Source organism: Triturus cristatus, chromosome 8, assembly GCF_964204655.1.
Source record: "Triturus cristatus chromosome 8, aTriCri1.1, whole genome shotgun sequence".
Lineage (NCBI taxonomy): Eukaryota > Metazoa > Chordata > Amphibia > Caudata > Salamandridae > Triturus > Triturus cristatus.
In genome coordinates, this window is record NC_140591.1 from 1241546750 (window position 1) to 1241574029 (window position 27280).

The 27280-nt window shown below is 50.0% G+C and overlaps 1 protein-coding gene across 2 annotated transcripts in view; it reads right to left on the reverse strand.

Moving 5' to 3' along the window:
• MED14 (mediator complex subunit 14) overlaps nt 1–27280 on the reverse strand; it is a 1045467-nt gene that overhangs the window by 232938 nt on the left and 785249 nt on the right. For both annotated transcript variants that reach the window (XM_085622933.1, XM_085622932.1), the window contains exon 23: nt 9006–9117. In XM_085622933.1, the coding sequence (XP_085479059.1) occupies nt 9006–9117 (112 nt within the window). The remainder of the gene's footprint in view (nt 1–9005; nt 9118–27280) is intronic.

Consider the following 27280-nt stretch of genomic DNA (forward strand, 5'->3'; position numbering starts at 1 on the left):
CCACACCTTCCGCAGCTTATCCAATGTAGGCACACTGTGGGTGACCAGGGACTGATATATCCGCAAATTTTTTTTGGTTGCAAGGTCACCCATGAAGACCTTCACCTACAACGGGCTAAACTCGGGGATGGAAGCGAGGCCCTCCAGACTGGAGGAAAGCGCATGACGGAGCTGGAGGTACCGGTAAAACTGTGTCCGAGGCATACAAAATTCTTCCTGCAGATCCCGGAACGATTTAACGGACCCATTCCGCACTACATCACCCAGGGTGGAAATGCCGATGGCATCCCATCCGCTAAAACCTTGCAGGGCCGCCAGGTCAGGCAGGCGTCCGTTGTGCCACAGAGAAGTTTCCCCGGTTAGTGTATTCCACCACCCCATTCTTCTTAGAGACTGCCGCCAGACCTGGAAGACTACCCCTGACACCGGCGGCAGCACACCCCACAACTTCGCCGAATAGAGGATTGTGTGGAGAGTGTACCGCCCCAAGAGGTGCCGCTCCAACGCATAAGCCGGGTCCCCCCTGTCCCCATACCACCACTCATTGAGGACTAACAGGTGTGAGGCCTGGTAGTATGAAAGAATGTCTAAGGTCGCCAGACCTCCACAGTAAGTGGAGAGAAAGCATGTGCGCAACGCCACACGCACCGCCCCCTGCCCCCACAGGAACCGGCTCAGCGACGAATTCACCAGTCGGAACCAGCGAGGCGCGATCGGGTACGGGTGATTCTGCAATTGATAGAGCAAGCGGGGGAGCGCAACCATCTTAAAGATCGCCGATCTACCATAGATAGTCAGTGGCATACGGGACCAAGTCGTAATGTCTGCACGTACGCGCTCCCACACTGGTGCCAAGTTCCGCTCCCACGATAGCGTCGGCACCTACGACAGGAAGACTCCCAGATACTTAAGCCCTCCCTCCACCTGTAGCGCAGACGCCCACGTGCCCACTCTCACCCGAGGTCCCAAGACCCACAGTGTGGACTTGCGGGGGTTCATATACAGCCCGGACGCTTCCCCGAAAATTTGCAGTATCTCCAGTATGCGCGGCCCGACCTGTCCAATGCCGTTAAGAAGAAGAGGACATCATCCGCATATAATGCGATCCTGTCCGACAGGCCAGGGGCCCACTCAAATCCCTTCAGCTGTGCATCCATACGCACCCAGGCCGCCAACGGCTCCATGGCGAGGGCGAAGTGATAGGGAGACAGGGGGCACCACTGTCTGGTACCACGTCGAATAGGAAAGCTGGACGAGACTGCTCCTGCCACGCGGACCGAAGCTGTCAAGTCGGTATACAAGAGCATCACATTCGACAGGAACCGAGGGCCGAGATTAAGCAGACGAAGGAGGGCGAACAGATAAACCCAGCTCAGGGAGTCAAACGTCCTGGCCATGTCCGCCAGTAGGAGCACAGCCGGCTCCCCCGTCTGCCGGACCACCGCCAGTGCTACGTGTGCCCGCCGTATGTTGTGTCGCGTCGCCCTCTGGGGCATGAACCTGGCCTGATCCGGGTGAACCAAAGCCGAAATGTGAGGCAGGAGGCGATTAGCTAGGGCCTTGGCCTCAACATTGAGGAGGGAAATAGGGCGGTATGAAGCATGCTGTTCCGGGGACCGACCAGGGCCTTATCCTCCTCTTTTGACAATATTTTATAGTTTGTTATGCTAATCTGTAATTTTAAAAAGAAAAAAATACTTGCAAATAAATTATATCCACCACAGCCAAAAGTTAACAAGTGACAAGTTGCTGAATACAAAGCACCTTTGTTTAATGAGAAACTCAGTCATCAATTAGAGGGCCAAAACATGATGCAGAACTAACAAACAAACTTAACAAAAATTATTTTCAATATACTATTTTACATGGAACCAGGTCTTCAAATATGTTTGTATTTTAAATAATTTCCAATGGGGGCCGTGGCCAAGATGGCAAACGGGTGAGACGGGTCCCAATCGTCTCCCCGCTCCCGAGAGCTATTTCAGCCAATTCTGCGCGCTTTGTCCCTCAAAGGTGTGCGGATCCCGAGCCAAACGACTGAGCGGATCCGGGAGGTCCTGGTGAGAACGTGCCTCGGCCCCGAGATTGCCCCTTCAGCTTGTAGTATTGCTGACCAGGCGCTCACGGCGCTCTCAAAATGGCGGCGGCTCCGCGGACGGCCGAGTGAACGGGCCTGTCGCGGCTGCCGAGGAAGCTAATTGCAACTGTGCTCACCAACGGAGCAGTGCGAATCCCACGCAGCAGCGCGGAGCCTGGGAGCAGATAGCGACCCATGAGGTGAGGGGCTGGGTGCCGGACTTGTTGCCTGTGGCGGGGCTTCCCCCTGGGAAGTGGTGGCTGGAAGGAGTGAGACGCCGCCTGCCGGGCACTGCGGATCGCCGGTGACGCTGAGACCATTGCCAGCACACCGTAAGGGGCACACTGCTGGATCCCATCTGAGCCCTGGGGTGCGGAGCAGAATTAGCGCGACAGAGCAGCTGCTTGCCGGTTGGAAGCACAAGGACGGCACCAGGTGAGCGGGCCCCGGGTGTCGGGAGGGCCCCGCCGGGGCTGCGAAGTTCGGCATTGGGCCTTGTCGCCCCCCCCAGCCCTTGGGGCAACTTCTGGAGGCTGGGCTGGGCCCCTGTGGCTGTGCATCTTGGCGCCTGGTGACCGGACGGCCTGCACACACATGGCTGGGTCTTGAGTTGGCGGTGAGGAGGAGTGGAGCCCCCGATACGAGACTGCCTTGTGTGGGAGACTTGGGCCTGGGGATGCCAGCAACTGATTAGAGCCCAGCGGGTGTAGAGTGGGGTGCGCACCGTGAGGCTCAGCCGGCACGGCCCGGAAAGTGCTCGTCCTCTGAGACAGTAGCGAGTATCGAGGAGACACAACGGTGCCGCTGCCCTGCCGCCGACAGCCTAAGCGGGGTGATCGCTCCAGCAAGGAACATGGCAGCGGGCAGGGGGAGAAAGGACAGGTCTCTTAAGGACATGCTGACTAAGATCCCGCCGCCGGGTGGGGGAAATGGAGGGTCTTTACCGCAAGTGCATCCAGGAGCGGATAGCGACACCCCGGATGCCCCGGTTACCCACGCATTCCTGGAGACACTCTTTGGCACCCTCCGCGAAGATTTCCGCACACTGAAGGGCGACATCGCACGTGAGATCAAGGAGGTGCGAAGAGATGTAGACGCGGTGGGCGAACGTGTGGCCGCGCTTGAGGACCAGGATCAAGCCCGGTCCGAGGAGGTAGAACACTTGCAGCAGGAGGTTCTCCTTCTTAAGGAACAACAGATTGATCTCCAGTCCCACGCCGAAGACTTGGAGAATCGTTCCTGTCGAAATAACATACAGATCAAGGGAGTGCCATCTCAAACGGAGGGGTCAGACGCTGCCACCTACCTTCAAGGCCTCTGTCGTTTCGTCCTGGGTGAGTCCGAGGACTTTGAGCTCCGTATTGACAGGGGCTCCAGCGAAGAGCGCCGGCACCCCCCGGACATGTTAGCCTACTTGCCGGACTTCCGCTTGAAGGAACGCATTCTGCGCGCGGCGAGGGATAAACAGCCTCTCATGTACCAGGACCTCCAGGTAGCCCTCTACCAGGACTTAGCCCTGATAACTCTTCAGAAGAGGAGAGACTTTAAGGTGGCTACGGCGTATCTTTGGAGTCAGGGGGTGCCGTACTTGTGGGGACACCCCTTCCGGCTTATCTTTAAGTGGCAGGGTAAACTCTGCCAATCTCGCTCGCTGCGGGACACCTGTCAGATTCTGGGCATCGAGTTTCCACAATTGGATGACGCAACACCGGCACAAAGGTAGACCCCCCGGGAACGATGGCAGAAGGTACCGGGGAGGCGAGGCACAGAGCGAGCAATGAAACCAGACCCGTCGCCGAAGGTGCTGGAGCGACAGATAGTGCTGAAGTCTCTCTCTAAACCCCGTGAAACTTCACTTGAGGGACAGCTAAGTACTTCATTAGCGGCTGGGATGGGGGTGGACCCACAACTCAGGGGGCTGGGGGACCGGGACGGGTGGCCGCACGAAGTCTTTCAACTAGAACTTTACCACGAACTCGCACGAGGGGGTCAGCGAGCCCTGGACAATATGGGACCGGGGTGGGGATCGAGCTTGGGGTTAGGGTGGGAGAGGGAGGGGGGCCTCAGGGGCTGGGATTGTTGCGATGTTGCTTTTTGGTTCATTCAGGGGGGGTGGTTGCCTACATGTTGGGGGGAGGGGGGGAGAGAACGGGGTCCGGTTCATAGGATGTTCAACGAAACACCTCTTTGGCTGCTCGAGGTGTATTACCATGCAAGCCCACACACTCCCACGCTGAGGAGCGGGGGCCTCCCCATGGGGAGAACCGGAAGGTCTTAGGGGACTCTCGAGCGTTACCTGTCGTCAAGGATCATGGTCACTAGAGACGTGACGATACTAATACTCAATGTTAAAGAGCTCAACAGCCCTGTTAAAAGGCGAGCTGTTCTGTCATACCTAGAGCAAACGCGCGCTTAGATCATTTTCTAGACACAAGGGAGATCGGAGGGGTAGTGAAGGAAGTGAGCATTGAGCCAGCCGCCCTTTCAGACCATGACGCGCTGACAGTGTCTATAACGTTACCAATGGGCCCACGACCGAGGGGCTGTTGGAAACTCAAGGAAACCATGCTCCATAAGAAAACTGTAGAGCAACAACTCACTAACTACATCCAGGACTATTTAGCCTTCAATGATTCCCCAGACATAGCAATGACGACTTTATGGGAAGCGTTGAAGACGGTGGTACAGGGAGAGCTGATAGCTATAGCAGCGGCTGACAATAAGGAACGCAAAGAGTGGAGAGAGGCCCTGTCCACTCAAGTGCAGGAATTGGAAAGGGTCCATAGCAGGACTGGGGCTCCCAGAGTGTGGAGACAACTCAAGACTGCACAGGCTCAATTAGCAGGGATCGACTTAGATAAGGCGGAATACGCGGCGGCCAGGCTAAAACACTCGTACTACGTCGGTGGTAACCGTACAGGCCACCTTCTGGCCAATAGACTAAGGGCACTGAGGCAACGGACTCAAGTGATCTCACTGCGGGGAGAAGATCAAGAGGAAATCACGGGAGATAATGACATAGCCCAGACCTTCCGGGACTACTATCGGAAACTATACACTGCTGATGCTTCCTCTGACCGGGACTCCCTAGAATATCTTCAATCAGTCACTATGTCCATGCTCACTCCGGATCAGGCGGCAATGCTAGACGCCTCCATCCGGATCGAGGAAGAAATCACGGCAATCTCGCGCCTCAAGCTGCTCAAATCTCCCGGACCGGATGGCTTCCCAGCCCTGTAATATAAGAAATTGTGTCACGTCCTGGCCACGCTTTTGGGAAGGCTGTTCAATTCCTTTGGTAGGGAGAATCCAATCCCGACCACGATGCTTGAGGCGGCCGTGGTGGTCCTGCCGAAGCCCGTCAAGGATCGGCTGCAATGCAGCTCGTACCGCCCCATTTCGCTTCTCAATGTGGACTTTAAGATATTCACAGGTATACTAGCCACTCGCCTGGGCCCCTACATGCTCAACCTGATAGAACTGAATCAAGCCGGGTTCATTCAATCTCGCCAATGCGGGGACAACACCAAGAGGATACTGCATCTCATTGACAAAGCCCACCAAACGCGAATGGACGCGCTATTGCTGACGGTAGACGCTGAAAAAGCGTTCGACCGAGTAGATTGGCGTTTCTTGGGCCCTACACTGACTAAATTTGGACAAGGGGAGAAGTTCCAGGAGTGAGTCGGATGCTGCTACAACAGCCCTACGGGCTCCATCAGGGTAAATGGCACCTCATCGCGACCGTTCGCGATCCAGAGGGGAACCCGGCAGGGATGCCCCCTGTCTCCCTTATTATTTGCCCTGTATATTGAACCTGTTGCGCAGCGGGTCAGGGACTATCCCACTATTAAAGACATCCCATTCGGAGGGGAAACACACCCTATTAGCCTCTACGCGGACGACGTGATAGCGGCGCTGGTGAACCAGAGTATCTCGCTTCCGGCCTATTTGACGGAACTTGATACCATTGACAAAGTATCCAGCTATCGAGTTAATGTGGGGAAATCACTCATCCTCAACCTGAATCCGGAGTCATCACCCCCCCCCACTCGCACGACAACTCCTTGTCCGCTATCTGCTTAGAGGCCTCCATACCATACCTAGGATTAGACTTGGCGGCGACCGTGCTCCAGACGGTCCAACTAAACTATTCCAAATTAGCGAAACGAGTCGAAGCAAGACGTGGGTGCCTGGGGTAAACACCACCGTTCTCTGCTAGGCAGGGTGGCGGCGGTCAAGATGTCGCTTCTCCCCAGGGCTCTCTTCTTGTTCCAGACCTTGTCGGCACTGCCTCCCCCGAGGTTGGTTGCCTCGATGCAGCGAGACATCAACCAGTTCATTTGGGCTGGGGTTAGACCCCGTATGAGCAAGGCGTTAGGGTACAGCCGGCCCCAGCAGGGAGGGCTGGGGATTCCCAACCTTCTCAGCTACTACAGACGGACCAGCTGAGGTACCTGGTGGAATGGGCAAGGCTAGAATCGGAAAAAAGACTGCTCTTACAAGACCGAGCCCTGGCAGGCATCCCTCTCTGGAAGGTTCCGTTCCTTGAAAAAGCTCAGCGCCCACGCAGCCTGATGAGATCTCCCATCACTAAATCGGTGATGTCGGTTTGGGATGGAGTAGCGGTCGCCCGGAAACTTACTACTTTCCCATCCCCCCTGACGCCACTCTTCGGAAATAGCGAGTTTACCACGGGCTGGTCCGATAACGCATATGTGGCCTGGCAGGACACTTCGTGCCGATCGGTGGGTCATCTCTTCGATCTTTCGGGTGTCATTTCATTCCCCCAGTTAAAAGCAGGATTATGGGATACCCGAAACGGAACGCTTCCGGTATTTGCAATTGCGGCATTGGGTACTCCAGCCAGAGATGAGGGCGGAAGGAGGATGCCGACTGACCAAATATGAGAGGTGGCTACTCACCAAGACTGACGACAAGGGCATGATTTCTGACTAGTATGACATGCTCCGACACTGCCCCTGCCCACACCGAGTCAGCAGCGCTGGGGGAGGGAATTAGGGGGCGACCTCACGCAGAAGGACTGGGAAGGCATCTACTACAGGGCCAAACATACAGCCAAGAGTGTAGCTAGCATAGAAACCGCCATGAAAATCGCCACTTATTGGTATCTTACACCAGTGCGCCTCCACAAAGGAAACCCGCTGAGGAGCCCTGCCTACTGGCACGGCTGTGGTAACGATGGAACGCTTCTACACATTCTGTGGGACTGCCCGAGGCTCTCATCTTACTGGAATACGATCCTCGACACAGTAGATGACTTATTTGACACACAAATCCCAAGAATTCCTGTTTACGTCATTCTAGGTCTCCCTAACCCCATCACGTATCCACTCAAAAGCATGAGGGGGACGGCAAATGGGTATGGCACTCGGGGCAGCGCTACAAAACATATTGTCTCACTGGGGTTCCACCACTTCACCTACACACACTGGTTGGCTGCATAGTCTCTGGTATATTCTGGGGATGGAGCGTATCTCGGCCACCCTGAACAACTCCTCGGCTTCCTTTCAGAAAGTGTGGAGCCCCTTCATAACACTGCTTTAGTCAGAATTCCACGAAATCACAAAGCCCAAATATCTGCGAGTGCTGCGTCTCTCAGATCTTTGGCACAACACATCATCTTCCCCAACTGCTCAATATGCGAAGCCAAGGGGGCAGGAATGAGGTGCACTTCAGGAGCTACAGAAGTTACCGGACGAGATGGGGGGAGGGGGTTGTTGTTTTGGGTGTTTTACGGGGGTACACCTTCTAAAGTGGTAATCTATTAATTATGGCACACATGGCTATTGTCTCTTATTCTTACCGATTGTGTCATGCTTCCCCAGCCTATGATTGTAACTGTGGATTGCTTCTCTACCTGCAAAGCTCTCTCTGCTGCCACTGAATGCTTCCTCCGTTTTAAAAATTTCAATAAAAACATTTAAACTTAAATAATTTCCAATGGGTTTATATCAATTTATATCTGCTATTATGTTTATTTGCTGAGATAGACATCCGAGCTCATCTCCGAACGAGACTAGGAAAGTGCATCAGAACTTACTGTGAACAATTACAAAAATCCATCTCTGGAGAATTGAGTGCAGTACACATCCAGCTCAAATAGATTAAACAATAACATAGAAAAAATAAAAGTTCATTTATCTCTAGATAGGTAGTTCAGACACAACTGAACTGTGCTTCCACAAGTCAGTATCGTTCAAATTATGTTTAGATGTGCAAGGCAAATACATTGCTTGTTTAAACTTCTTCTCATTGCTCAAGAGTCAAAATGACAAAGCACCACCAAATGTCTCAAATGAATGGTAATCTGGGAAGAATAGGAAGGAAATAGAGACTAAAATAACCACTTAGATTACACTCCCCACTCTCATGAAACTAGATACTTGAGACACGTGATCAGAGAGAAGCAAGTTGATGTGAAAGCTGCAAATTCCAAATCCAAACTACAGTTAATGCTTATTAACATTTTAATTTTGGGGCTTTGTAGTTTTGCTCGATGGCTGGATGAAGATAAAGAAGGGCCCATTTCAGACCAATGGATGAGGCCAGTGAAAAAAATGTGGGCCAAATTCAAAGGCACACGGGAGCTATGCAAAAAACAATAAAAGGTATACCAACATTAAAACAAGTAAATAATGCAAAACACAGGCTACACAACCTATTAGAACAGTGTGAGCACCTGAGGAGGGGAGCAAAGTATAAGGTGAAAACTCTCAGATGGTCTTTAGTAAGCTCCACTCTCTTTCAATCATAGATAAAGGGGTCCCTAGGGAGCTGGGGCCTCTTTCGATTGGAAAGGATTACATATCCTGATGCCACCACTTGTTAGATCAAGTAAAATTATTTTTATGTTTGCTCACAAAAGTTTTACAGTACGTTTATCCAGCACACAGACACTCCTCACCTGGTGATTGTGTGATCATCATGGATGGAGATGGGGTCACTGTATTGTGATAGGAAGCCGGTGGGGAAGTAAGAGGATATGCTGTTGATGTTCCTGCCTGCTTGCCAAAAGGCTAAAATGTAAAAAGATTGTATTAATAAAACAACATTTCTAAATGTGCACATTATTTACCCTTGTAAATTGCATGCAGAATATAGATAAGTTACCACAATAGTTATTTTTGCATTTAAAACACACCTACATGCTGCTGTTTTAATGAACTAATATCATGGACATAAAACAGTACTGAAAGAGCTAAATTATAACAAACCACTAGTGTGAAACAAGCTTGACTACACATTAGAAGACATAAAACAACACTACACCAGCAATGTCTGGGAAACAAACGGTGGCATACAATAGGACAGTTGTGTTTAACTGACCTAGTTGAGTGTTTAAATTCTGAAAGCTTCGTAGTCGGCCGTAGTCTGGAAGTGGGAGATGACAGCCCGGGGCAAGCCCACCTTCAACAGCCAGTCGTCGAGATATGGGAAGACTGGAACCCCTGATCTGCGCAGATGAGCTGCGACCACCGCCATCATCTTCGTGAACACCCGGGGAACGCTTATAAGGCCAAAGGGGAGCACAGTGAACTGAAAGTGCTCGTAGCCTACCGTGAACCGTAGGTAACTCCGGTGGGCTGGCAGGACGGGGATGTAAAAATAAGCGTCCTGCAAGTCCAAGTCTCCGGGGTCGAGGGCAGACAGGACCTGAGCCAAAGCCAACATTTTGAACTTCTCCTTCCGGAGGAAGCAGTTGATGTTCCTGAGATCCAAGATAGGACGCAGCCCCTTGTCTTTCTTGAGCACCAGAAAGTAGTGGGAATAACAACCACGACCTACTTCTGGGGCAGGAACTCGCTCGATGGCTCCCTTGGCCAAGAGGCACGTAACTTCCTGGTGAAGAAGGGCCAAGTGATCCTCCGACATGCGATGGAATTGAGGTGGCATAGATGGAGGGGTAGTCGCGAAGGGGAGGGGGTAGTCGCGAAGGGGAGGGAGTAGCCCCTTCGGACTATCTGCAAATCCCACCTATCCGACGTGAGGTTGGGCCAGTGGGGGAGGTGATGAAGAATCCTGCTGCCCACTGGCGAATGGTGGCCGTGAAAGGTCGAACTAGCGGGCTTGGAGGCTGCTGCAGAGGGGGTGCTGGTGGACTGGCCCGCCCGCTGGTCCCACAACGGTGGGTCCCACGTCCCCAGCCGCGCAGAGGCTGGACAGCTTGCGCAGGCCTGTGGCTCTGGACAGAAACGTGGCGGGCACACCTTCCATAGCGACGAAAGGGGCGAAAGCAGACTGCGTGGGCGAGAGGTAGAAGCAAGGCCCAAGGACCTGGCCTTAACCCTGGAGTCCTTAAAGCGGTCGAGCACGTTGTCTGACTGTTCACCAAACAAGCAACGGCCATCAAAGGGCATGTCCAAAAGTGTCACTTGGACATCACCCGAAAAGCTTAGCTTAGCGTCTCAGGGCTACTAATGTTGAAATCGTCCTGCCCAGTGAGTCGGCAGTGTCCAGTCCACATTGTATGGCGAACTTAGCTGCATCACTCCCTTCGGCAACTGCACGGGAGAGCACTACCCGGGGCTGCTCCGGGAACTGTAGCAGCACCTGCGCGACCGTGTTGCACACAGAATGGGAGTAACAGCCAAATAGACATGTGGTGTTCACCGTCCGCAGTCCTAAGCTGGAGGAAGAAATCATTTTCTTCCCAAGATGGTCCAGCTTCTTGGATTCCCTATCAGGTGGAGCGGTAGGGAATGTGCCCTGGGAAGTCAAGGCTTGGACCACCAACCTCTCGGGGGTAGGGTGTTGGGAGAGGAAAATGGGGTTGCCCAGGGCCGGGCGGTGGCGTCGGGTAATCATCCTATCCACAGGACCCCCTGTGTTGGGCTTGGACCAAGTGTTCAAAAGGATGTCCGTGAGGGCCTCACTGACTGCAACAGGGGCTCCGAAGAGGCCGCTGCCAGTTGAAGCACCTCGGTCAGGAGGTTAGTCCTGACCGCCACCGTAAGAAGCTCAAGGTTTAAGGCCTTAGCTGCCCTACGCAACACCACTGCGTATGATGCACCCTCCTAAGTAGCCATGGTAGGGTAGATATTATGCCAAGGTCTAGAGTGGTGTCCAGACCACTGGCCTCACCCAACTTCTCACTCCAGTCCTTCTAACTGGTCTGCCAGAGGGTCCACATACCCCACCGAGTCCTCCTCACCCTCCTCTGGTAGCCACTCAGGGCGAAAGGGAACACCAGGGGAGAACAGGGGTACAAAAGTACCGGTCGGTGCTGGTCCCGACGTCGGTCCTGCTCTGTGTCCAAGTTGAGGGGGGGAGGCTGGGGTCGATGTAATTTGGGGACACAACCAGCGTCAGAGGGGGCGGAGTTGTCTCCAATGGATTCAGCGCCAGCGGAGGCGTCGTAAGGTCTAATGTGATGAGAAGTTTGATATCAAACTTCCTAGTTTTCAGTAAAGCCATCATGGTGCTGTGGTGTTCAAACTCCCAGACCATATACTTTACTGGCTTTACTGCACTACCAATGTCAAAGAATGGACTTAGACAATGGAGGGGTACAGGGTGTAAGAAACTGGCTCTATATATACTGCACCAAAGGGAGGTACAGTGTGTATAGAGTCCAAGAGTCCCCAAAGGTAGGCAGAGGTTAAAGTTCGATTGAAACTTACTCTCTAATAGTGGTAGCTTGGTCGAGCAGTAAGGCAGTATCAGAGGACAGTGTTAAGCATGTGATGTACACAGTCAGCAAATGAATTCACAAACTCAAGAACTAAACTCTAGGCCAATTGTGTTTGTATAAAAATATATACTGTTGTTTTATTTTTAGAAGCAAGCCTGACACAGGTAAGCATTAAATACTTTTGAGTAATAAGTTACTGGATATAGGACAGTTTGAAAATGCAATAGGTGAGTAAATGCGTTTTGGGTATTTGTACAATTTTCAAAGAATATCGTTAGTTTTCAAAACTACACAGTCATTTTTTTTTTTAGGGAAAATTGTCAATGTTATCCTATGGAGGAAAAACAGGTAATCGGTTTGCAGATAAGTAAACGACTGTGGGAGTTAAGGTGCTGGGGTTAGGCTCAGAGGTCCCCCAGGGTCAGTGACGCACTGTTGTTGCACCCTCAGCGGCACTAGGGTGGCCGGGTGCAGAGTGTTGAGGCCCAATGTTATCCTATGGAGGATAAGGGGTCTCCGGTTGGTGGCTGCTGGCTAGCAGGCCACACGTCTGTGGGAGAAAAGCTCCTAGGGTTTAGGTCAGAGCAAAAGGGGAAACCAGTAGGCACAAAAAGTGCACCCTCAGCAGCACTGGGGCGGCCGGGTGCAGAGTGCTGTTTCGATGTCGGGCGACCTGTTGTTTTCTATGGGGAACCTCCGGTTGGAAGAAACGCTGCAGGCTCGGGGACGAGGATCTTCTGGGTGCGACCGCCACTTTGAGGGGTAAGTTGGGATGTCTTGGCTTAGTTAGGCACCGTTGGTTGGGGCACACAAGGCTGTGGGGTGTCGGGTGCAGGGGTGCCTTTTAGGGTCGGATTTTCTTACCCGCTCTGGTCGCGGTGGGGGGTCCTCTGTATTGAGGCTTCAGGCGTTGTCTGGAGGAAGGTCAGGAGTCGCCGGATCTCGGGTCAGGGTCGCCGGGGTGACCTCCTCGAGGAATGTTTCCCTCGAGCTCGGACCGGGGTCGGCGGGTGCATAGTGTGCTGGATTTGCGGTATCCAGCCAGAGCCAGAAGCTGCAGTTTAAACAAGTCCGTTGTTCACGGGAGATTCAGTCCTTGAAGTGAAGGCAGGCAGGTCCTCCGGGGTTCTTGAGGTTGCTGGCTGTAGGACACGCCGGGGTTTCGCAGGATCAGGTTCGAGTGGAGACAGGCCTGTAGGGCTGGGGCCAAGTCAGTGGGCATCATCCTCTTGTTAGCTCTGCACGGCTCTTCTGCCCTTCTTCTTATCTTCTTTTCTTATGGTTTCTTAATCTGCTTTCTTGGTTCAGTGCTGCCCCTAAATACAGTATTTAGGGGGTGTTTTAGGGGTCTTGAGGTCAGTAACCAATGGGCTACTGACCTTAGGGTGACTACACCCTTGGTGGGCTCACCCCACATGTGGGAGTGAGCACAATCCCTAGTCCTGATTGGGGAGTACCTGCCATCTGCAAAATGGCGAGCACTGGAGAGTGGGCTTCACCTCGCCTCCTCCACCTGAGGGGTGGAGTTGGCAGAGGTGGGCACACCTCCTGGGCTGGCTATTTGTTCCCGCCTGTCTTCCCGCCGAAAGGGAGAGGAGACAGGAAGGGGGCCTCCTCCTGATACCAGGAGAGGCTGGGGGTTGCTTTACAAAGGCTGCCAGGCCTTTGAAGCTCCCCTGCCACAGATGGCTCTTCCTGGCCTGGGGGAGGTGTGAACACCTCCGCCCAGGAAAGGCTTTGTTTCTGGGCTCGGGGAGAGTAGGCTTCCACCCTAGGGGTCCAGAAACATGTCTCGTGGTGGCAGGCTGGTGTGTACCGGTCTGGGAACCCACCAGAGACTGGTCGTTCTTCAGGGGGCATCTCAAAGATGCCCTCTGTGTGCATTTGTCATTAAATCCCACACTGGCATCAGTGTGGGTTTATTGTGCTGAGAAGTTTGATACCAAACTTCTCAGTTTTCAGTTTAGCCATTATGGTGCTGTGGAGTTCGTAATGACAAGCTCCCAGCACCATATACTCTTAATGGCAGCACTGCACCTACAATGCCTAAGAATGGACTTAGACACCGTAGGGGTACAGGGCTCATGCACCTGTACCCTCACCACTGGAATAGTGCACCCATCTAGAGGGGTGACTGATTTATGCCAGGGCAGTGGGTTGTAGACATGGCACACAGAGATGTGTAAGCAAAAAATCAAAGGGGAGTGGACCACTTGTCCTGTATATCCAGGGTCTTTTTTGTTCTTGGTTCCTTCATAAAAGAACCCTCATAACTATACACAGGTATGACAGCGGCATGAACTGGATTACCGCTTATGTGTAATAGTGCAGCATCATCATTGGGTCTTTTTCTGTGTGTATGCTGACCTCCACCCGGAGGAAGACCATCTGGTTAGACAGTAGCGTCCAGACATGAAGGATCAAGGGATGTGAGAAGGCTCATGTCAAGTGAATTAAAATCTCTGGATCATTGTTTCAAAAGTAATTTTATTCTGGAAATCTTGATCAGAGAGGGATAAAAGAAAAAGTTCAAGTGCGGAGGAAGACCGAGTTACTGGTCTGCCGTACTTATCAAAATTAAATGTCAAAGGTCGACATGTTTCAGCCTACTGTCGTAGTCTATAGGCTTTCATCAGGACCGATGTAAGGAAGGCGCATTATGGCTCCTTATCTAGTGAGATATTCCCCACTAATCTAATTAGAGTGGTCAAATCCGTGTATCTGTACCTAATTGGAATAGAGAAAACAGTGGTTTTTCTAAATGATTTGAGGGAGCCAATAATCATGAAATTCAGTCCCATGGATTAATTTGGAGCTACTACCTTAATCTCAGGAGAAGTGAAGGTTAAAATAGCGTGGACTATTTTGGCAAATATGTAGCGAAATATGGGGCCGCTAGGTGAAGGGGGGGATTCATTGTGATTGTGATCGGTCTAAAAGCGAGTGCCATGAGTGTAAACGACTAACAGTTCAAACTAGATTAGTGAAAATTATCGTTGATTGTTAGTCAAATGGTGGCTCATTCGTAGTAGCGATTACGTTTCAAAGTTGATGAAATGCAAAAGATTTATGGTATACATTTGAAGATCTTAGTTGGATATCGTCGGAAGAGTGTATCTCAGAAAAACAAACAAATTGTTATGCAGATTTCGATAACATTAGGAATCAAGTAAGGTAACGCCTTTATGGTGATTACGAAAAGTGAAAAGGGAGATACTGGCGTAGTGGATCAGAGAAACACATAACGCATTCAATTATCGTGCATTGTTTACCTCATGTATAGAAAGTTTCATGTTCCGGAGGTGCCCGGGGGCGTGAAAGGAAACCGTATTTCTGAAGTTCAGAGAGAGGCATAAGAAAGGAGAATGGTTAGAAACATCTTACTTGGTGTATCTCGGCGTTCTGTTCGTGTCCGCCATTCGTGGTTACCAGTGTTTTCTTGTTCACTGACTTGTTCTGCCTCTGTCCGCTGCGCCTCCAATAGGAAGGGCTAGTTGCGTCTTGCCATTATCAAGCAAAAGGGGGATTGAGATGGAAGAGAGACTAGTTTTCTTGTGTGCGTTTTTCAGTCGTGGTTGGCATTCACAGTGGTTGGCAAACTCGTGAATGGTGTGAGATGTCAGAGTCATAGTTTTGGAAATCTTCAGATATACGTATGCCCGTAATGTTTTATCTTCATTTCGAGGAGTTGTAAATTATGATAGAGGGCAAATAAAAAGGGGAAAGGGGGGTTGTTTACAGTTATTGATCAATCTTCAGGTGTCAAAACGATTTTTAAAGAAAGTGTCAAAAAAAGAGAGGAACAAAAAAATGTTTTGATCTTCAGAGCGATTCAAGGGGTTCAGTTCAGATTATGCCAGTGTGCGCCAAGGGATATTATCATTTAGGCCCTGGTGATCTGTGCCCAGACGGTGAATCCAGCGTTGTTCTTTTTCAAACAAGGTGCGTTCAGCATTGTTATTGACAGTTTTCAAACTCTCCAAAACTACCCATTTAAGGTCATTGGCGTTGTGATTATTCTCTATGTAGTGCCGGCTCATCTTTGTGGTTAACCTCTTGCAGTTCAAGTTGCTTTTATGTTCCGTGATCCTTTGTTTTATTTTGCGGCAGGTCATGCCTATGTACCTGAGATTGCAAGGGCAGGTGATCATGTAAATAACATGTGTTGTATTGCAATTGGTGTGTTGACGTAATGCCCAAGTTAGGTTGGGGAGAAGTTGTATGGTTTTGGTAACCTTAGTCATATTGCATACTGAGCATGTGCCGCAAGGATAGTGTCCTGTGATTGGTTCGAGATTCCATGCTGCTGTGATTGTTTCCTTGTTGGTATATGGCGCTGGTCTAGTGTGCACTAGAAAATCCTTGAGGTTTCTCGTTCTCTTATTAGCAAATCTAGGTTTCGGCCATTGTAAAGAGTCTGAGGTAAGAATCCTCCAAGGCAAGGCATTTAGGCATGACCTGCCGCAAAATAAAACAAAGGATCACCGAACATAAAAGCAACGTGAACTGCAAGAGGTTAACCACAAAGATGAGCCGGCACTACATAGAGAATAATCACAACGCCAATGACCTTAAATGGGTAGTTTTGGAGAGTTTGAAAACTGTCAATAACAATGCTGAACGCACCTTGTTTGAAAAAGAACAACGCTGGATTCACCGTCTGGGCACAGATCACCAGGGCCTAAATGATAATATCCCTTGGCACACACTGGCATAATCTGAACTGAACCCCTTGAATCGATCTGAAGATCAAAAAAATTTTTTGGTCCTCTCTTTTTTTGACACTTTCTTTAAAAATCGTTTTGACACCTGAAGATTGATCAATAACTGTAAACAACCCCCCTTTCCCCTTTTTATTTGCCCTCTATCATAAGTTACACCTCCTCGAAATGAAGATAAAACATTACGGGCATACGTATATCTGAAGATTTCCAAAACTATGACCCTGACATCTCACACCATTCACGAGTTTGCCAACCACTGTGAATGCCAACCACGACTGAAAAACGCACACAAGAAAACTAGTCTCTCTTCCATCTCAATCCCCCTTTTGCTTGATAACGGCAAGACGCAACTAGCCCTTCCTATTGGAGGCGCAGCGGACAGAGGCAGAACAAGTCAGTGAACGAGAAAACACCGGTAAGCACGAATGGCGGACACGAACAGAACGCCGAGGTACACCAAGTAAGATGTTTCTAACCATTCTCCTTTCTTATGCCTCTCTCTGAACTTCAGAAATACGGTTTCCTTTCACGCCCCCGGGCACCTCCGGAACATGAAACTTTCTATACATGAGGTAAACAATGCACGATAATTGAATGCGTTGTGTTTCTCTGATCCACTACGCCAGTATCTCCCTTTTCACTTTTCGTAATCACCATAAAGGCGTTACCTTACTTGATTCCTAATGTTATCGAAATCTGCATAACAATTTGTTTGTTTCTCTGAGATACACTCTTCCGACGATATCCAACTAAGATCTTCAAATGTATACCATAAATCTTTTGCATTTCATCAACTTTGAAACGTAATCGCTAGTACGAATGAGCCACCATTTGACTAACAATCAACGATAATTTTCACTAATCTAGTTTGAACTGTTAGTCGTTTACACTTATGGCACACGCTTTTAGACCGATCACAATCACAATGAATCCCCCCCTTCACCTAGCCGCCCCATATTTCGCTACATATTTGCCAAAATAGCCCACGCTATTTTAACCTTCACTTCTCCTGAGATTAAGGTAGTAGCTCCAAATTAATCCATGGGACAGAATTTCATGATTATTGGCTCCCTCAAATCATTTAGAAAAACCACTGTTTTCTCTATTCCAATTAGGTACAGATACACGGATTTGACCACTCTAATTAGATTAGTGGGGAATATCTCACTAGATAAGGAGCCATAATGCGCCTTCCTTACATCGGTCCTGATGAAAGCCTATAGACTACGACAGTAGGCTGAAACATGTCGACCTTTGACCTTTAATTTTGATAAGTACGGCAGACCAGTAACTCGGTCTTCCTCCGCACTTGAACTTTTTCTTTTATCCCTCTCTGATCAAGATTTCCAGAATAAAATTACTTTTGAAACAATGATCCAGAGATTTTAATTCACTTGACTTGAGCCTTCTCACATCCCTTGATCCTTCATGTCTGGACGCTACTGTCTAACCAGATGGTCTTCCTCCGGGTGGAGGTCAGCATACACACAGAAAAAGACCCAATGATGATGCTGCACTATTACACATAAGCGGTAATCCAGTTCATGCCGCTGTCATACCTGTGTATAGTTATGAGGGTTCTTTTATGAAGGAACCAAGAACAAAAAAGACCCTGGATATACAGGACAAGTGGTCCACTCCCCTTTGATTTTTTGCATAAACGATAAGGAAGCCGACTGGACCACAGCTTCTCTTTCCCTCCCCTTTGATTACTTGTTACACAGAGATGTGTGCCATGTCGACTCTTTACTTTGTTCTGCACCAAAACATGCAGCCAGCAAAGGCAGGGTGTGTGTGTAAAGGTATAGGGCCTCTAAGGGTGGCACAGTAAGTACTGCAGCCCTTAGAGGTCTTCCCTGGTCACAGTGCCGTGGGTACCTGTGGTACCATTTACCAGGGGCTGACATGTGGCCAGAGTTGCCAATTGGGTTAGTTTTGGGGAAGATACACAGGCCCTGGGAACCTGATTGGCAGGGACCCAGGGCACACCAAGAAAAAGTGCATCAGTAATCTGGCAAAAAGTGGGGGGATTACTGCAACAGAAACCCACTTTCCTACACAGGCCCATGCACCTGTACCCTCACAACTGGTATAGTGCACCCAGCTAGAGGGGTAGATTGCATATGCCAGGGCAGTGGATTGTAGGTATGGCACACAGGGATGTGTGCCATGTCGACTCTTCACTCTGTTCCGCACCAAAACACGCAGCCTGCAATGGCAGTGTGTGTGTGTAAAGGTACAGGGCTTCTAAGGGTAGCACAATAAGTGCTGCAGCCCTTAGAGGCCTTCCCTGGTCATAGTGACCTTGGTACCTATGGCACCTTTTACAAGGGACTTACATGTGGCCAGAGAGTTGCAAATTGGGTTTTGCAACAGTACAGTTTAGGGAAAGAACATAGGCTTGGGGTATCTGGTTGGCAGGAATCCAGAGCACAATCAGTCAAAGTGCATCAACATTAGGCAAAAAGTGGGGAGCAGCCATGCAAAAAGGGGCTCTTTCCTACATTGGGTCATCGCAAATGTAGAGTGGCCTTGTTACATCTGCAACTACTGAATACATCTGCTTCAGGGTGTGTTCTTTTCCTAAAGCTGCAGTTAGAACCAGCAAAACCATGGAAGGACAGCTCTGCTGATGAAATATTTGTCTGTTGGCGATTTTTAAACTTTCTATCTTATGCACTTTACTGTTGGTTTTTAATAATGTATTATTAATTTTTATCTGCACTTCGTATATATGCTGTTAAATGTTTGACATAATTTTTAGGTCTCGCCAAGATAGCACTTGCGCTGTCTCTTAGAGACATGCTGTATTCAGGATATAAGCATAAAGCTCCGCCCACTTGCTACCCATCTTGTTAATTGACTCCTGTACCTGTCCTTTGTAAATGGTGGCTTTTCACTGGTCAATAGGCTTAGTAGTTCCTCCTTAGTACAGCCTTGTAACCCCTCACGAGGACACCCCCTGTTACATCTGTTGTTACTCCCTAGTTTTAATTACAGCCTCAGAGCACTATTTTCTCACACAGAGAACAACCTAATCCGGAATGCATATAATAATTATTTTGTCACATTTCAAAGCTACTAAATGTATATATGGACATAGCTATTTTAATGTACTAGTGGTACTGTCTTGCATGCAATGCATTATGAGCAGGGTGGATTTACCACATCTTCTGCAGGGTGCAGTACCATACGTGACCAAAAAAGGTCCCATGGGACCTCTTTTGGCCACATATGGTACTGCACCCTGCAACAGGGCTAGGTAAAAAACATTGCCATTTATAATGCCAATAACTCCATCTCCAACAAATGTGAGACTGACCAATTCAATAGGTCTCACATTTGTTAAAGTTTGAGCTGTTGGCGTTGAAAATGAATGTTTTTTACATTTGCTTTTTATAGCAACAGCTCTAACTTTAACAAATGCGAGACCTATTGCTTTGCAAATGCTTGTTATCCTTTTAATGACGCATGGGTACCACGGAGTTCCACGTGTCTTTTGGAGAATATATGTGATTGTATTATATTGGTTTGTGTATTTTATGGCGATAATTAGCCGAATAAAGATTTATTGATGATGACCTGATAAAGTATAGAGAAGTCATATCAGATATCCCTTGTCTGGTGTTTTCACATCTAGGGTAATCCTTTCTTGCTACAACTCTTGATAAGGGTCAGGACTGGGATCATAACTCTAAAAACAATGAGCAATTTCGTAGGCCAGGGCACTTTATGAGACCTGCTAAAACACTGTCAACATTTTACTTGTGGCAATACCCTATTAAATATATGTAAAACTTGTTTAAAATTCCAATGCATTATTCTGAAAAAGGCTATATATAAGTTGTTTTTTTTTATATAGCAATCATTTTTATTGATTTTCAGAACAACAGTATCATTGCACATGTGTAGTCATACAATAACAAGTAACTGCCGGGTGTCCCCCGGCCATAGGTATCTACAGAATGCCCCATAGGTGGTTCAGATGCTCCATGTGCGGCCCAGGGGAACCCCTCCTAGTTGTTTTTTTTTAAATTAACACACACTACATCTCAAAAATATATACAATATTAGGCTGCTTCGAAACTCAATGGCAACAATCCATTATAGACATATGCTCTAGTAAGATGGTATCTGGAGAGATCACTCATTCTACTGAAGCAGCAAAGTTTAATGGCGAGCATGTTTGGGCACCTTGATTGCTTTACTCCGATTAATAGGTTTGTTGTAGCGGGGAAAAATAACTTCCATGTTCTGAAATGCCCAAATCTCACTTTTGTTACATAATATGTTTGCAACATTGGACAAGGTACTTAGGTGGAAATTAGTGAGAAACAGGTTTAGTTTTGGCTGGAGGTAATGTTCCTATATTTTCATTAGAACAGGATAGTCAGTTCTGCCTTGTTAGTACAATAAAACCATCACTGGTAAATATGGTTGGACTCATCCTGTCCAGAATTCGGCTGGTTCACCAGAAATGCAACAGCTGATTGGTATGGAAATTCAAATTAGTAGAGGTGAGTGGCAATGCCCCATAAACGCTAATGAAACAAGAATAAAAGGAAGTAACATTAAAGAACAAGTTACTTACCTTCGGTAACGATGTATCTGTAAGAAATATTAATTAGTTAGATTCCTCACCTTAGAATATCCCCAGGCGTCAGACTGGATCCGGAAGATTTTTGTAGCAATACCCCTTGCGCGTCGCTAGGCGTCGTCTGCGGCTCCGCGTCAGTCATTGGCATCGTGCGCCGGAATGACGTCGGAGTACTTAGACGCCGCCCTCGCGCGCTGGCATCAGTTTTTGTACATAGCTTTCCGCGCCAGGAACGCAGAGCCATGCAAGAGACCGACACTGGTGCCAAAAAATCTAGGGCCCTGAAAAGGATAGCCTTAACCCTAGATGTCAGTTCGCAGAACGGGGAGGATGGGTGGGTCGGTGAGGAATCTGAATAACTAATGTTTCTTACAGATACATCGTTACCGAAGGTAAGTAACTTGTTCATCTGAAAGAAACACGTTAGTTAGATTCCTCACCTTAGAATAGATACCCAAGCAATACCAACCCCGGTGGTGGGTCTGCGAACCAAGATCACACCAGAAAGTCCTGGAGGACAGAACGGCCAAAGAAGCCATCCCTCCGGACTTGGCTGTCTAGGCAATAATGCCTGGCAAACGTGTGCAGCGAAGACCACGTCGCCGCCTGACAGATGTCCTGCAAAGGGACTCCCCGTCCCAAAGCAGTAGTAGCCGCTGTGGCCTGAGTAGAATGGGCTCGCAGCCCAACAGGAGGGTCCTTTTTTGCCAAGGAATAACAGGTTTTTATACACAACACGACCCACCGGGAGATGGTCCGTTTGTGCACAGCTTTTCCCTTCTTAGCACCCACGTAGCCAACGAAAAGCTGGTCGTCCACCCGGAACTGTTTCGTGCGGTCCAAATAAAAGGAGAGCGCACGTTTTGGTTCCAGACGGTGGAGCCGCTCTTCCTCTTTGGAAGGATGCGGAGGTGGAAAGACGGTGGGCAAGGTGACAGATTGCCCATGATGAAAGGGGGTCACCACTTTCGGTAGAAAGGAAGGACGAGGCCGAAGGACAACCTTGTCTGGATAAACAGATAGAAAAGGAGGCTTGGACGATAGAGCCTGGAGCTCACTCACCCGTCTAGCCGAGGTGATGGCTACCAGGAAAGCAGTCTTAAGAGTGAGAAGACGAAGAGGACAATTGTGAAGAGGCTCAAAGGGAGCGCACATCAGGAATGTTAAGACAAGATTCAAGTCCCACTGAGGCATTACGAATGGGACAGGAGGGAACGTGTGAGTAATGCCTTTAAGAAAGCGTGAAACTACAGGGAACTTGAAAAGAGAGGGCTGATCAGGGAGCCGTAAGAAGGCAGAGATGGCAGCAAGATAACCTTTTAAGGTGCCCAAGGCAGAGCCCTGCTGGGCCAAAGAAAGAAGAAAGAGGAGAACCTCAGAAAGAGGGGCGGAAAGGGGATACACAGCTTTTGCTGTGCACCATGCCACAAATTTGTTCCACCGGCAGGCGTATACCGTCTTTGTGGAGGGACGCCTGGCTGCCAGAATGATATCACAGACTTCAGGAGGCAAGTCAAATGGCATCAACTGCCGCCGCTCAATCTCCACGCATGGAGGTGGAGGCTGGACAGGTTCGGGTGGAGGACCTTCCCCTGCTGCTGCGACAGAAGATCCTCCTGAAGGGGCAGACGTATCGGAGGATCGGTCAACATACTGAGTAGCTTGGGATACCAGTACCTTCGTGCCCAATCGGAGCAACCAAGATGACTTGGGCCCGGTCGCGCCTGATCTTCTTCAGCACTCTGGGCAGAAGTGGTATAGGCGGAAAGGCGTACAACAGACCGCAACTCCACTCGCGACGAAAAGCGTCGCCGAGCAAGTGCCGCCTTGGAAATTCCAACGCGCAGAACTGCTGACATTGCGCGTTCTCGTCGGTGGCGAATAGATCTAACCAAAGCTCTCCCCACTGCTGAAAGAGACTGTGAGAAGTTGGCCTGATGTATGATGTCACTAGTTCTAGTGTACACCTTATATCAGTCCAAATACCCTTATGGTGATTGGTTGTAAAGTCAACCTTATAGACCAGCTATCCTAGTGGTAGCATGGACAAGAGCAGTCTTAGGCTAAACTCTGAATGGCATGTGAAGCCAGCTGTGATACCATATATAATCCCTTGAATACCAAATGAAAGGACACCACAACAGATATATATATAAAATAAAGTGTATTTATTCTAGTCAAACCCTCAGCACTCTTTATGAGATTAGAGGCAAGTACAACACAGTCTTATTTAAGCATAAATTAAGTCACACAGGTAAGTAATACAGTTAGGCCCTAGGGGCCACGCAAACCATATACTAAGTAAGTGGTATAAGAACCACTGTCACGGAAATAGAATAGGCCTAGGCCTAGGGAATCGCTGGGGCTACACTACACTAGCGTTAGTTAGGAAGTGGGAGGCCCACGGGATTCGTGTGCAGAGTGGAAACACTCACGCGTAATGCGTAAAAGTCAATAGCAATAGTACAGTTTAGAAAACGGTAGATTTAGGACACTTCCGGAGTAGCTAGGAAGTTGAGACTTGAAAACTAGACACTAGGATAGTCACTATCCTGATGAGCACCGGAGTACCCAAGTTACCTAGCCCACAGGCTGCGGGTGCATAGGGGTGAAGATGCGTCGTTTTCGTCGTCGACTCCTATGGATGCCTGAAGAAAGATGCTGACAGGCAGTCAGTGAAGAGTGTCCGGTGGATCCCAAGGCTGGGATCAAGAAGAGAGGAAACCTGCAAGCAGAAGGGACAGAGTCAAGGTCACTAGCCAGTGACCACGTGGAACCAGGAAGGAACCAGGCGATGTCGTGAAGATTGCAGGTGAAGGTGAAGCTTGTCGCTGCAGCCAGGAGGACCAGGAAGCGTCGAGGACGACCAGGACCAGGAGGCGAGCTGTCCCACGAAGGCTCTTGCTGTCGGCGGCGTCGAAGTTGGACTAGGACTCACCAAGCCTTGGCAAGCGGAACCCACGAAGAACGAAGGACTTGCTTCTGGTGCAGACCAGGAAGGTCTGGGGTGCTTCTTCTTTGCAGAGAAGCGGGAGCCAGTCTGGAGGAGCCAAACCAGCGCAGAAGATTTCAGGGTGCGTCGTCACAAAGGCCACTAGCCAGCGGGCAAGCAACCGGACAGACGCGGCAAGCAGGAAAATGCTGAAGGGCCCCACGCAGGACTCGTGGAGTGTGGGGGGCTGATCTTCGGTGCAGATGGTGCTTGGGGTTGGGGCTTCTCAATCCCCGGTGCACAACTTCGAGGGTACCTCAGAAGCTGCGCTTTAAGTTACTAGCCACTTTTCCCAGGTAGCCGGTCCCACGTCGCTAGTCGCCTCCACGGATCTCAGCTCTGCTGTAGATGTGGATCAGGGTCGGAGAAGTCTGGAAGTCAAGGCTCTGGTCAGGCTCTGCAGTCGGTTCCTCGTAGAACGTGGGCAAAGCAAAGGGTAGTCTCTTGATGGTGCCTGTTTGCACAGGGTAGCCACTCCTTGGCTACAATGGAGATTCTTCAGTCTTCTTCTTTCGTCGAATGTCGAAGGTCCAGAGTTTCTGTTCAGTTTTGCAGGTTCAGGATAATCTAAAGTCTTGATGCCCAACTCCCACTCTTATACTAATCTGGGGGGCTGGGATACCTGCTAGGTCACGCCTTATGGGTGGGACCTGGGAGGGGGTGGTTACACCCACTTCCCTTTGTCCAGTTTCGCGCCAGAGCTGGGGCTGGAGTGCCCCAGCGCCGGTTTGAACTGGACTATGCAAGGAACACCTTGTGTGCCCCAGGCATGTCTCATTCCTTTCAGCCCACCCTGCCCCAATACACTAAAGGTTGTCTGGGGAGGTGCTAGCACCTCCCCAAGCAGGAAACCTATTGTCCAGGCCTCCCTGGCTGGGATCACTCCCAGCTGCAGGAGGTCAGACTTGTGTCGTGGCAGCAGCATCCATTTTGTGATGCTGAGGCTTTGGTCAGAGGCTAACAGTTGAAGTATGATTTTAACATGTCTTTCCCTCTAGAAGGGGGGAATAATATTCTCATGTCCAGAAATGGCATGGGGGTATTATTCCACAGTGTTAGACACCTTACACGACATGTTTCGATAAAGCCAAACCATAGTTACCATAACCGTCTAAGATTATAAGGCACTTTAAGAGTATATGGTAGGCTATATCATAGAACAGCTATAAGGACAAGGTTCCGAAAGCTGCAGACAGGCTCAGCTCATGCTAGAGCACCATCTCACATGTTACCAAGCACTCTGCCTCCAGGATTGTTAAGGCCTGCCATAGGAGTGACTGATAGGTACACATGTGTCTATATATAAGGGTAGATATAGGCATACTATATCTAAGCAAGGGATGATTACACGACCTTGCCCCAGCTGAGTGATCAGCCAGTTGTGTCTGATTGGAAGGCCAGACCAGGGGTGGCATAATACATGCTGCAGCCCCTGGGAGGCCTAGGGTACACCTATGCCCTGGGTACCTAGGGTACACTGTACAGGGTCCAATAAGGTGATCCTTACCAATTGGTTATGTACCTAGGGTACATGGAGTCCATTTTAAAGAGAGAGCAGACAGCCTGAGACCCTGAATGGCAGGATCTCAGGCCAACTAAGTCGAAAAACCAGCTAGACACTAGGCAAAAAGTTGGGGGTAACCATAGTCAGATATCCACCTTCCTACAGAGACCTTGCGCCACCTCGGAGTTCAGACGCCAATCGTGATCCATCATGCACCGGTGGCTGAGTTCGGCTGCTCTGGCGTTCAGAGAGCCCGCCAGATGTTAAACCACCAGGGTGATGCCCTGGTGTTCCAGCCATGTCCAGAGGCGCAGAGCCTCCTGACAAAGGGTCCACGACCCCACCCCGCCCTGTTTGTTGCAATACCACATGGCGGTGGTGTTGTCCGTGAACACCTGCACGACACTTCCCCGGACAGAGGGAAGGAAGGCTTTCAGTGCAAGTCGGATCGCTCTCAGCTCCAACAAGTTGATGTGGAGGCGAGACTCCGCCGGAGACCAGAGGCCTCTGATCTCCGCCTCTCCCATATGGCCACCCCATCCCAGGAGGGACGCATCCGTCACTACGACATGCTCCGGTAGGGGTAGGGAGAGGCTCTTGCCCGTGACCCAATCGCGGTCCGTGAGCCACCACTGCAACTGCTGTGCAGTGCCCTCCGAGATCAAGACATGGTTCGGACAGGTTGCCGTGATGCTGGGCCCACTGAAACTTCAGGTCCCACTGCAGAGCCCGCATGCCCCGCCTGGCGTGATGCACTAGTAGGATGCAGGAGGCCATCAGCCCCAGAAGCCGCAACACTAGCCTGACCGAAACCCAGGATAGAGGCCGAAAGATGGGAATCAGGGCCTGTATATCCCGGACGCGCTGTTCCGGCGGATGAACCCGGAACTGCGCCGAATCGAGAACTGCTCCGATGAAGAGGAGCTTCTGAGAGGGGCTCAGGTGTGACTTCGGCACGTTGATGGAAAACCCCAGCAAATGCAGGAGATCCGCCGTAGTCTAGAGGTGGGAGACGACTGCCTGGGGCGAGCCCGCCTTCAACAACCAGTCGTCGAGATAGGGGAAGACTGGAACCCCTGATCTGCGCAGATGAGCTGCGACCACCGCCATCACTTTCGTGAACACCCGAGGGGCACTGGTAAGGCCGAAGGGGAGCACGGTGAACTGAAAGTGCTCCTGACCCACCGTGAACCGCAGGTAACGCCGGTGGGCCGGCAGGACGGGGATGTGGAAATATGCGTCCTGCAAGTCCAACGCTACCATCCAGTCTCCAGGGTCTAGGGCAGCTAGAACCTGAGCCAAAGTCAACATTTTGAACCGTTCCTTCCGGAGGAAGGCATTGACGTTCCTGAGGTCCAAGATAGGGCGTAGGCCCCCTTTGCCCTTCTTGGGAACCAGAAAGTAGTGGGAATAACAACCACTACCTACTTCTGGGCTCCGAACGCGCTCGACGGCCTCTTTGGCCAAGAGGGCCGAAACTTCCTCCTGCAGAAGATTCAAATGATCCTCCGAGATACGGTGGTGCTGCGGTGGCATGGCTGGAGGGGTCGTCTCGAAGGGGAGGGAGTAGCCCCTTCGGACGATTTGCAGCACCCACCTGTCCGAAGTAATGGTACGCCAGTGGAGCAGGTAATGGCGAACCCGGCCTCCCACTGGCGAGGAATGGGCCTGAAGAACAAGTTACTTACCTTCGGTAACGATGTATCTGTAAGAAACATTAGTTAGTTAGAT